Here is a 12,633-nt window from a genome sequence, read left to right as displayed (position 1 = left end):
GGAATAAACTCAGGCGCACTATTCACCATTTGTTGTATTTTCCCACAGGAAACGCAGGGTATCGGCTGCACCTTAGCGAGGTGTTTGAAGTGCCACGGGCCAGCGCACCCTCACATCACGGTCGAATGGACGGCCTGCCCGAGCACATGCAGCCAGAGGACAGGGTGGAGATCCGGATTGGACAGAAACTACAGCAGATTGGCGATCAGTTCCACAGCTCCTACATGGAGAGGGTAGGTTACAAACTGCACGCAGAGGAGGGATACCTTTCTGATAGGCTGTCGCTTATACTGCCTCCTCCTACCACCCTCACCACTCAACCCTGACTCCTACGGTCTGCAGCCTTGTGCTGCCCTAACGTTACTGCAACCCCTCAACCCCACTCACCTGACCCCCTCCTCCCCTCTCGCCCCTCCTCCCCACTCACTCCGACCCCTCCTCCCCACTCGCCTCAACCCCCTCAACACTGCCCACTCACCCCAAACCCTTTCCCCCCACTCGCCTCCACCCCCTCAAAGGGGCGGCACGGTGGCACTGTGGTTAGCACTGCTGCCTCACAGCGCCAGGGATCCGGGTTCGATTCCTGGCTTGGGTCACTGTCTGTGCGGAGTCTGCACGTTCTCCCCATGTCTGGGTGGGTTTCCTCCGGGTGCTCCGGTTTCTTCTCACAGTCCGAAGATGAGTGGGTTAGGTGCACTGGCCATGCTAAATTACCCCTAGTGTCAGGGGATTAGCAGGGTAAATATGGTAGGTTACGGGAATAGGGCCTGGATGGGATTGTGGTCGGTGCAGACTCAATGGGCCGAATAGCCTCTTTCTGTACTATGGGGATTACTTGAAAACTCCTCACTCTCTTCGACCCCCTCAACACTCCACAACAGCCTCACCCTCCCAGCCACCCGTCCCTGCTCTTTCCCACCAGCAACATTCCCCAATTAAAGAGGCTGAATCTTTTCTCAGGAAGTTCGGAGCAGCGAAGCACTCTCCCCTTAACCCAAATGTACAGTAATGAAGGATGAAGTTCAGAATTATAGTCACCATCATAAACTGTTGGTTGAAATGCATTACTGAGTGACAGTGTGAAGGAGCTGGATTAACATCAGTAGAGATACAGTCAGTAACACAGGGTGCTGGGGGAGAGGGGTTACCGAGTGACAGTGTGAGGGAGCTGGATTAACATCAGGAGAGATACAGTCAGTAACACAGGGTGCTGGGGGAGAGGGGTTACCGAGTGACAGTGTGAGGGATCTGGATTAACATCAGGAGAGATACAGTCAGTAACACAGGGTGCTGGGGGAGAGGGGTTACTGAGTGACAGTGTGAGGGAGCTGGATTAACATCAGTAGAGATACAGTCAGTAACACAGGGTGCTGGGGGAGAGGGGTTACTGAGTGACAGTGTGAGGGAGCTGGATTAACATCAGTAGAGATACAGTCAGTAACACAGGGTGCTGGGGGAGAGGGGTTACTGAGTGACAGTGTGAGGGAGCTGGATTAACATCAGTAGAGATACAGTCAGTAACACAGGGTGCTGGGGGAGATGGGTTACCGAGTGACAGTGTGAGGGAGCTGGATTAACATCAGTAGAGATACAGTCAGTAACACAGGGTGCTGGGGGAGAGGGGTTACTGAGTGACAGTGTGAGGGAGCTGGATTAACATCAGTCGAGATACAGTCAGTAACACAGGATGCTGGGGGAGAGGGGTTACTGAGTGACAGTGTGAGGGAGCTGGATTAACATCAGTAGAGATACAGTCAGTAACACGGTGCTGGGGAGAGGGGTTACTGAGTGACAGTGTGAGGGAGCTGGATTAACATCAGTAGAGATACAGTCAATAACACAGGGTGCTGGGGGAGAGGGGTTACTGAGTGACAGTGTGAGGGAGCTGGATTAACATCAGTAGAGATACAGTCATTAACACAGGGTGCTGGGGGTGGAGGGGTTACTGAGTGACAGTGTGAGGGAGCTGGATTAACATCAGTAGAGATACAGTCAGTAACACAGGGTGCTGGGGGAGAGGGGTTACTGAGTGTCAGTGTGAGGGAGCTGGATTAACATCAGTAGAGATACAGTCAGTAACACAGGGTGCTGGGGGAGAGGGGTTACTGAGTGACAGTGTGAGGGAGCTGGATTAACATCAGTAGAGATACAGTCAGTAACACAGGGTGCTGGGGGAGAGGGGTTACCGAGTGACAGTGTGAGGGAGCTGGATTAACATCAGTAGAGATACAGTCAGTAACACAGGGTGCTGGGGGAGAGGGGTTACCGAGTGACAGTGTGAGGGAGCTGGATTAACATCAGGAGAGATACAGTCAGTAACACAGGGTGCTGAGATAGGGGGGTTACTGAGTGTCAGTGTGAGGGAGCTGGATTAACATCAGTAGAGATACAGTCAGTAACACAGGGTGCTGGGGGAGAGGGGTTACCGAGTGACAGTGTGAGGGAGCTGGATTAACATCAGTAGAGATACAGTCAGTAACACAGGGTGCTGGGGGTGGAGGGGTTACTGAGTGACAGTGTGAGGGAGCTGGATTAACATCAGTAGAGATACAGTCAGTAACACAGGGTGCTGGGGGAGAGGGGTTACTGAGTGTCAGTGTGAGGGAGCTGAATTAACATCAGTAGAGATACAGTCAGTAACACAGGGTGCTGGGGGAGAGGGGTTACCGAGTGACAGTGTGAGGGAGCTGGATTAACATCAGTAGAGATACAGTCAGTAACACAGGGTGCTGGGGGAGAGGGGTTACTGAGTGACAGTGTGAGGGAGCTGGATTAACATCAGGAGAGATACAGTCAGTAACACAGGGTGCTGAGATAGGGGGGTTATTGAGTGACAGTGAGAGCATAATGACTGTCTGCATGAAGTACTCCGACCATTCTCCAGATAAGTCTGTTTGCACAGCTTTGTAAACACTGATGTTCAGTTTGTTCTCCTGCTGTAATCAACTGTGCAGTATTTTATCTATTCTCGATTATTATTATCCACCTGTAAATCCTGCCAATTTGTGACAAGTGTTAGGAGTGGGAGAGATTCCTGGCACAGAGCTCGGGCTATTAATACTGTAGCTGTCGGCCCAGGCTGTGTGGGTGCTCTCTGTGCTGTCATCATAGTCTCGTTAAACCTGCACCTCCCACCAGTTCCTCAATCAGACTGCACATCAGGATTATACACACACTAGTTATTGGAGTCTCAACCATCACTATTCGTAACTTCGGATCGCACCATCTACGTAAAAGTCCATGTTGCCATAGCAACGCAGATTCTTTGGCAGAGCTGCCGGTGGGGAGGGGGGCGGCGGTTGGGTGACCGGCTTGGCCAGATTGGTATGGGCCCACACCATGGGGTACGATCCCCATTCCGGCCGGGCTGGATTCAACACCTCCCCTCCTTGTTCTAGCCTCGGTGGAGAGCGTGGAGCTGTGGGTCAGACCTGCCTTTGGGCAGATAACTCAAGAAGAAGAATTTGAAATGAATATCGGAAGAGATTTGGAGGGAAGGTAAATATGTGCATGATGGAGGAGCTAGGATTAGATGCAGTAAGGATGCTGATATGGAGAATAAATCCTGGCATGGGCTGGGTGAGTTGAGTACAATTGGAATACCATTCCGTGGTAGTTTCTGACTTTTCCCAAATAGTGACACAGTGAATAGCCTTGTAATTCTGGATTCAAAGGGGACTCTAAGCACTGTCTACAACAGTGGATGAATGGGCAGCACGGTGGCACAGTGGTTAACACTGCAGCCTCACAACGCTAGGAATCCAGTTTGATTCTGGCCTCGGGTGACTGTCTGTGTGGAGTTTGCACGTTCTCCCCGTGTCTGCGTGGGTTTCCTCCAGGTGCTCAGGTTTCCTCCCGCACTCCAAAGATGTGTGGGTTAGCTCGATTGGCCATGCTAAATTGCCCCTCAGTATCAGGGGGATTAGCAGGGTAAATATGTGGGGCCTGGGTGGGATTGTTGTCTGTGCAGACTCGATGGGCCAAATGGCCTCCTTCTGCACTGTAGGGATTCTATGATGTGACTGACTCACTGAGACCACTTGCTAAGAAACAGATGTTAGTTGCTTTGTTTCATATCCCATATCTCAAGTCAGGAGTGTGATGGAATATTCTTCACTTGCCTGGATGGGTGCAGCTCCAACACTCAAATAGCTCAACACCATCCAGCCCCACTTGATTGGCACCCCATCCACAAACATTCACACCCTCCACCACAGCAGTGTGTACCACTTACAAGATGCACTGCAGGAACCCACTCAGGTTCCTTAGACAGCACCTTCCAAACCCATTACCTCCACCAACTAGAAGGACATGGGCAGCAGGCACATGGGAACACCTCTCCAAGTCACACACCATCCTGACTTGGAAACATATCACCGTTCCTTCACTGTCGCAGGGTCAAAATCCTGCAACTCACTGTGGGTGTACCTACCCCACATGGACTGCAGCAGTTCAGTAAGGCGGCTCACCACCACCAGGGCAATTGCAGATAGGCAATAAAGGTGCTGCTCCAGCCAGCGATGCGCCCCATTCCGTGAGAAAAAATATGTAGTTGGATGTGCAGTCTGACCTGAAGAATGTTATGTTGGTGGGAGTTGCAGGTAACCCCACTTGACTGATGGCATGGAGAGCATCCAGCATCTGTGCCAGCAGTTAGTCAATAGTATTTATAGCCCAAGCTCCATGCCAGGGTGTGGGGCAATGTGCCAGGCAGAGAAGTTGGCGTGCCAAGAGAGACGCTTGATCATAACAGGATGGTTGGATTGGTATCTGTTCTGTACATGCAAGCAAGAGCCCACAGAGAACTTTCTTATTCTCTGGTGGAATTTGAATTCAATTAAAAATATCTCGAATTAAGAATCTACTGATGACCATAAAACCATTGTCAATTGTCAGAAAAACCCTTCTAGTTCATTAATGTCCTTTAGGGAAGGAAATCTGCCATCCTTACCTGGTCTTGGCCTACATGTGACTCCAGAACCACAGCAATGTGGTTGACTCTCACTTGCCCTCGGGCAACTAGGGATGGGCAATAAATGCTGGTCAGCCAGCGACATCCATGTCCTATGAAGAATTTTTAAAAACCTACAATTGGCACAATGAAACCTGTAGCTTGTGGTTTATTTTTGTGTTTTCTACAATATAAAACCCCCAAAGAATCTTTCAGTCACACGAGGTGCTAATTCCTCATTGAGAAAGGCTTGCAAAGGACATGATTTTAATCTCTCCAATATTAACTCCTTTGACTTTTGCACTGTACTTTGAAACGGTAGGGAGAGTGAGGCTAATTGGATTAGCTCTTTCAAATAGCTAGCACCAGGCATGATGGGTTGAATGGCCTCCTTCTAGATAGTGAGATTAATATTGCTGAACTTGCCTGTGTCTAATTCTTTAGTGATGATTGTTCATATCAGTTAATACTAGTGAATTGGGTGGGTAGGCGATGGCCTAGTGGTATTATTGCTCAACTGCTAATCCAGATACTCAGCTAATATTCTGGGGGTCTCAGGTTCGAATCCCGCCATGGTGGAATTTGAATTCAATTTTTTAAAATTCTGTATTTAAGAATCTACCGATGACCATGAAACCATTGTCGATTGTCGGAAAAACCCATCTGGTTCACTTATGTCTTTTAGTGAAGGAAATCTGCAGTCTTTACCCGGTCTGGCCTACACGTGACTCCAAAGCCACAGCAATGTGGGTGACTCTCAACTGCCCTCAGGCAACTAGGGATGGGCAATAAATGCTGGCCAGCCAGAGACGCCCATGTCCCACGAATGAATAAAAAAAAGATATGCTTTTTAGAATATCATTGAATCATAGAATCCCTAGAGTGCAGAAGGAGGCCATTTGGCCCATCAAGCCTACACTGACAACAATCCTACCCAGGCCCTATTCCCATACCCCCACATATTTACCCTGCTAATCCCCCTGATCCAAAGGGGCAAAATAGCATGACCAATCCACCTAACCTCACATCTTTGGACTGTGAGAGGAAACCGGAGCACCCGGAGGAAATTCACGCAGACACAGAGAGAACATGCAGACTCCGCACAGACAGTCATCCAAGGCCGGAATTGAACCCGGGCCCCTGGCTGTGAGGCAGCAGTACTAAGAAACATAGAAAAACTACAGCACAAAACAGGCCCTTTGGCCCCACAAGTTGTGCCGAACATATCCCTACCTTTTAGGCCTACCTATAACCCTCCATCCTATTAAGCTCCATGTACTCATCCAGGAGTCTCTTAAAAGACCCTATCGAGTTTGCCTCCACCACCACTGGCGGCAGCCGATTCCACTCGCCCACCATCCTCTGTGTGAAAAACTTCCCCCTAACCACTGTGCCACCCTGCCGCCCCTGTATATACTACAGTGTTCACATAAAGCATCCTCCGATTAGATGCAACTTAACGCTTCCTCCACCATGTGGTATAATGATCCATCTGTCTCGCTGTCACAAAAGGTTTGGACAGTCCTGAACCTGTCAGTCAATTGTAGATTTTGGAAGTTGGATGAAAGCACCTTCCTTATCAGTACCTACCTTCCGATATTTGACACAAGATTTGTTTTTTTTTAAGGTTATTGTTCTTGCAAAATGTTCTAGAAAACGTGGCATCATGCTGCCCACCCTGACACTGTACCTACAGATTGTCAGTCATTACACAGTGGGAAGTCCATGCGTTCACATTCCACTGCTTCATTATGTGGGGAGTTGTGAATGGAACTCAGCACCGCACAGTCATCACTGTGTGATATTAATACAAGTTCTTTCATTGAATCATAGAATCCCTACAGTGCAGAAGGAGGCCATTCGGCCCATCGAGTCTGCACCAACCACAATCCCACCCAGGCCCAATCCCCGTAACCCCCTATATTTACCCCGTAAATCCCTCTAACCTATACATCCAGGGATACGCAGGAGCAATTTAGCACGGCCAATCAACTTAACCCGCACATCTTTGGAGTGTGGGAGGAAACCGGAGCACCCGGAGGAAACCCACGCAGACACGGGGAGAATGTGCAAACTCCACACAGACAGTGATCCAAGCCCGGGAATTGAACCCTGGTGCTGTGAGGCAGCAGTGCCAACCACTGTGCCACCGTGCTGCCCATTCGTCTTTCATTGAGAAACTGAATGTGGGTCTTGCATTCAGCTCTTGCTCAGCAGATCTTAGCATTTAGGATATGACAGTTGGCCTCAGTACCTCTGAAGCGAGTTGGGGAAAACAACCAGCGACCCCTGCAGAAAACAGAAAAGCAGATTGGGTCTGGTTTATAGCAGTCACGCTTGCTGTAAACGCGTAGCATCTCCGGCACTCTCCGTGAAGATTAACAAGTGAAGAATGACTGTTAAAAGGAAGAGCCAGAGAGTTCCCCCGTTTGCCCTCACCGCCAATGAAGACCACCCCCTTAAAGCAGGGGAAAATCTTCTATCATTTGATCCCAGCAAAGCCCTCCATTGGGTCGATCCCCAGAGTGTAAAGACCTTGGCGGGACTTTCTGGCACCGCCGCGGTTTGTTTTCCCGGTGGTGGAGGCAACTCGCCATTGGCTGTTGGCGGGATCCTCCGGTCCCACCAGTGTCTACGACATTTGGTATGCTCGTCCGTCCTGGTGCCAGGAAGCCCATCGGCACGGGAGCTGGTAGCCTTTGGTGGGACTGGAAAATCCTGCCGGCGGGAAGGGCTGGAAAATCCCACTCACTGGGATGCATCAGCATAGAAAGAAACAGCAACAACTTGTATTCATATAGCACCTTCAATATAGTAAATAATAAAACATATATCGTAAAACATCCCAGGGCGCTTCAGTATGATTTGACATTGAGCCACACAAATCGTTTGGACAACAGATGGGCGAAAATAATTGGTCAGAAAGGTAGATTTCGAAGACTGAACTAAAGAAAGAGAAAGAGGTAGAGTGGCGAAGAAGGTCACGGAGGAGTTGCAGCTCTTAGGGCCTAGGCAACCGAAGGCTTGGTAGTCAGTGATGGGGCCAGAACTGGATAAAGTTGCAGACTTCTCTGTTGGGTTTAAAAACGAAGCTGCCAATGGGGCCTGGTGACTGACGGTGAGATTAAACCATAAATGAATCAGGGGCAGAAGTTGGCGGTTTATTTGTCTGGTAAACCATCGAGTCTCTTTGTGCAAACTCTACATAAGTCTGGAACTGACTGCCAACCAGCTGGTTAATCTCCATCTGATGCAATCAATGCCTGTGCCACATTGAGGGCCTGGCACAGGGGCATGGGAATGGCTGGGTGAGCAAGCTCCCTCCAGTTCGCCTTCAGTCAGTCCAGTAGCCGCATGGTGCCACAATAATGGAGTTGTCAACGAATCCAACAGCCAATCTGTATTAATTAGCCTATGACAAACCCAGACATGATATCAAAGTGGTGGAGGCCTTCGGAAACTCTCTTGTTGCTGGGACTGGAAGGTTTGAATCATAAGGAGAGGCTGGATAGGCTGGGACTTTTTTCCCTGGAGCGTAGGAGGATGAGGGGTGACCTTATAGAGGGGCATAGATAAGATGAATAAACAAGGTCTTTTCCCCAGGGTAGGGGAGTCCAAAACTAGAGGGCGTAGGTTTAAGGTGAGAGGAGAAAGATTTAAAAGGGACCCAAGGGCAACTTGTTCACACAGAGGGTGGGGTGCGTGTCTGGAATGAGCTGCCAGAGGAGGTGGTAGAGGCGAGTACAGTTACAACATTTAAAAGACATTGGGACAGGTACATGGATTCAAAGGGATATGGGCCAATTGTAGGGACTAGTTCAATTTAGGAAAGCTGGTCAGTATGGACCGGTTGGGCTGAAGGGCCTATTTCCGGGCTGTACATCACTATGACACTGTGACTCTTCATATGATGTCATATGTAGCTCTAATCCTCTACCACGCTTTTCACTGCCCAGTGAATGGAGTTAGATAATGGCCGGAATCTTCCTGTTCCACCCGCCACGGGAATCTGAGGAGGGGGAGGAACCATGGAAAGGTCCGTTGACCTCGGGCGGGAGTTTACGGTTTTGAGACGAGCGCGGCCATAAAATCCCGGCCAATATATATGATTTGATATAATTCCAGATTCCTGGTATGGAGGAATTGTCGTATGAGGAACGGTTAAACAGGCTGGGACTCTCTATATTGGTATTTAGAAGAATGAGAAACGATCTCAATGAAACATATATCGGATTCTTAAGAGGCTTGATAGGGTAAATGCTGAGAGGATGTTTCCCCTCATGGGAGAGCCTCGGAGCAGAGGGCATGGTCTCAGAATAAAGGGGCACCAATTTGAGACAGAGATGAGAAGGAATTTCTTCTCCCAGAGGGCTGGGAGTCTTTGGAACATCTTGCCACAGGGGGGCTGGGGGACAGAGTCCTTGTGTATACTTAAGGCTGAGATGGATTTTTGGTCAGGGAGGGAACCAAGGGTTAGGGGGAAAGGGCAGGAAAGTGGACGTGAGGAATGTTGGATCAGCAATGCTCCTATTGAATGGCAGAGCAGGCTCGAAGGGCCGAATGGCCTAATCCTGGACCTATTTCTTATGGCCTGATGTTCCCCTTTCACCTTCTCCCCCCCCACTCCCCCCAATTTCTCCCCATTGCTGCCTGGATGTGCAGGTTGATTTTGAGGTACAGTTCCACATACAGCAGTAAAGTTTGTTTGTCAGGGGCCTTTACTTCATGTGTGACCCCAGATAGCACAGAGAGCGATCAGAAATTATTGTTCAAATTCTCCCACCAAATAACACATTGTCTGTCGCAAAAACATTGCGCCTGGGACATTGTGTGCAGTTTGGGGCTCCTTATCTGAGGAAGGATGTTCTTGCTCGAGAGGGAGTGCAGCAATTTTTTACCAGACTGATTCCTGGGATGGCGGGACTAACGTATGAGGAGAGATTGAATCTGTTGGGATTGTATTCGCTGGAGTTCAGACGAATGACGAGGGGGAGCCTGTGGAATTCACTGCCATAGAAAGCAGTTGAGGCTAAAATGTTGTATGTTTTCAAGAAGGAGTTAGATATAGCTCTTGGGGCGATGGGGATCAAAGAATATGGGGGAAGCCGGGATCATGTTATTGAGTTGGATGATCAGCCATGATCATAATGCTTGGCAGAGCAGGCTCGAAGGGCCAAATAGCCTCCTCCTGCTCCTATTGGGTGGCACGGTGGCACAGTGGTTGGCACTGCTGCCTCATAGCGCCAGGGACACGGGTTCGATTCCTGGCTTGGGTCACTGTCTGTGCGGAGTCGGTTTCCTCTCACAGTCCGAGGGGTCCTTGATTACGCTGGCTGCTTTTCCGAGGCAGCGGGAAGTGTAGACAGAGTCAATGGATGGGAGGCTGGTTTGTGCGATGGACTGGGCTTCGTTCACAACCCTTTGTAGTTTCTTACAGTCTTGGGCAGAGCAGGAGCCATACCAAGCTGTGATACATCCAGAAAGGATGCTTTCCATGGTGCATCTGTAAAAATTGGTGAGAGTCGTAGCAGACATGGCGAATTTCCTTAGCCTCCTGAGAAAGTAGAGGTGTTGGTGGGCTTTCTTAACTATTGGCATGGAGGGACCAGGACAGGTTGTTGGTGATCTGGACACCCAGAAACTTGAAGCTCTCGACCATTTCCACTTTGCTCCAGTGATGTAGACAGGGGCATGTTCTCCTTTACGCTTCCTGAAGTTGATGACTACCTCCTTCATTTTGTTGACATTGAGGAAGAGATTATTGTTGCCACACCAGTTCATCAGATTCTTTATCTCATTCCGGGACTCCGCATTATCATTGCTTGAGATCCGACCCACTCCGGTGGTGTCGTCAGCAAACTTGAAAATCGAGTTGGTGGTGAATTTAGCCACACAGTCACAGGTGTATAAGGAGTATAGTAGGGGGCTGAGAACACAGCCTTGTGGCGCACCAGTATTGAGGATGATCGTGGAGGAGGTGTTGTTGCCTATCCTTACTGACTGTGGTCTGTGGGTTCGGAAGTCTAGGATGAGATGAGACCCCGGTAGATTTTGAATATGAGGGAGATCCCAGTGCCTATGCTCTGAGGGAGACAGTGAGCTGCGGAGTCCCTCTGTACCTCAGCCTGCTTTGCTTAATTGAGTGTGGGTTCTTATCAGCTCTGGCTCTTGGTGGCTGCTCTTACACAACGATGTCTTTGTAAGTGGTGCGTGCAGCAGTTTAGCCCAGTGGTGAGTGTTCCTGTCTGCCTGTCTTGTCTCTGTTTATATGCTGCTCTATATTTAGGGACTGAGTCATCACTGCAGCTGCCAGCATAACTCGCCCGAGACTGCCCACACCAACTTGCACCCCAAGCAGTGCGTACGTACGTACGGACACTCATTGTGGCAGAGATAAACGCCAGGGGGGGTGGGGTGGTGAGGTGTATGGGGGCAAGTCATTTGCCGACCTCACTGTAAACTAGGGGTCATCAGTAAATGCTCTGAACAATCCACCTTGCTAATTCCTTTCCCCAAGCATGTCAAACAGAACCTGCGCCGTGACCGAGGCTGACCTCGCATAGCTGGGCCCTGCACCCTTTAACCCTTTGGTTGCTTGGCACCGCCAAGTTCAGAGGTCGTGGCTCCGGGCTACAGTTGCCCGGGGTTCTGCTTGTCTCTACGGGAGGATTGGGAGGGGAGAGGGTGAGAGGCGAGGGAGATGAGGATGGTGGAGGGAAGGGAAAGAGGAGGGTTCGATTCCCGGCTAGGGTCACTGTCTGTGCGGAGTTTGCACGTTATCCCCATGTCTGCGTAGGTTTCCTCCGGGCGTTCCAGTTTCCTCCCACAGTCCAAAGGTGTGCGGGTTAGGTGCATTGGCCATGCTAAATTGCCCTTTAGTGTCCTGGGATGCGTGGGTTAGAGGGATTAGTGTGGTAAATATGTGGGGTTACGGGGATAGGGTCTGGGTGGGATTGTTGTCAGTGCAGACCCGATGGGCAAAATGGCCTCCTTCTGCACTGTGGGGATTCTATGATGGGGGAGGGGGAGGAGTGGGACAATAGATGGGGGAAAGGAGAAGGGTCTGGAGACAGGGGCCTGGGGGAGAGTGATGGGCGAAACATTTGACAGGTGGGGGTTAAATGGGAGTGGAGATTGGGTGGGTGTGCGGGCTGGGCGAGAAAAGAGGGTTGTGGGGGGGGGAACTAGAATTCAGAGAAAAGGGACGGAGGAAGGAGAGAGGTGGGAATTGGTGGGGGGGGGGGGGGGGGGGGGGGGGAGGTCATGGGATGAAATGGGAAAGAAGGTGGGATGAGAGTAGAGGTGTGAGGTGTTGGAGGTGCGGGGGGGGGGGAATTGAGATTCCCGTCAGTGCACCAACCTCTGGTTCAAACAGATTGCAAGGCAGGTTAACCATTTAACTCTCCAGCTGGGACGATGAGATTTCCCCACTTCCGAAACTTGTTCCCGTCCACGGTCCCCCTAACCCACGGTGGATGAGCACCCGTGTGATCTCACACCCTGCATTTTCCAAAACGCAGAGTCAGTGAGCGAGACCCCCTCCCCAGTGACGCAAACTCAGCCATCAAGCAGAGCGCACGTCCGACAGCCACCACTGCCAGGGAGAAAGGGGGTTGAGACTGGGGGAAATGCTCTTCTGGAGAGTCAGTGTGGACTCGATGGGCCGAATGGATTCCTTCTGC

The 12,633-nt window shown here is 50.3% G+C and overlaps 1 protein-coding gene across 2 annotated transcripts in view; it reads left to right on the top strand.

Moving 5' to 3' along the window:
- LOC144506973 (bcl-2-modifying factor-like) overlaps positions 1-12,633 on the top strand; it is a 70,040-nt gene that overhangs the window by 40,990 nt on the left and 16,417 nt on the right. For both annotated transcript variants that reach the window (XM_078233451.1, XM_078233452.1), the window contains one exon: positions 49-233. In XM_078233451.1, the coding sequence (XP_078089577.1) occupies positions 49-233 (185 nt within the window). The remainder of the gene's footprint in view (positions 1-48; positions 234-12,633) is intronic.

Source organism: Mustelus asterias, chromosome 18, assembly GCF_964213995.1.
Source record: "Mustelus asterias chromosome 18, sMusAst1.hap1.1, whole genome shotgun sequence".
Classification (NCBI taxonomy): domain Eukaryota; kingdom Metazoa; phylum Chordata; class Chondrichthyes; order Carcharhiniformes; family Triakidae; genus Mustelus; species Mustelus asterias.
This window is presented reverse-complemented; position numbering and strand designations above follow the sequence as displayed.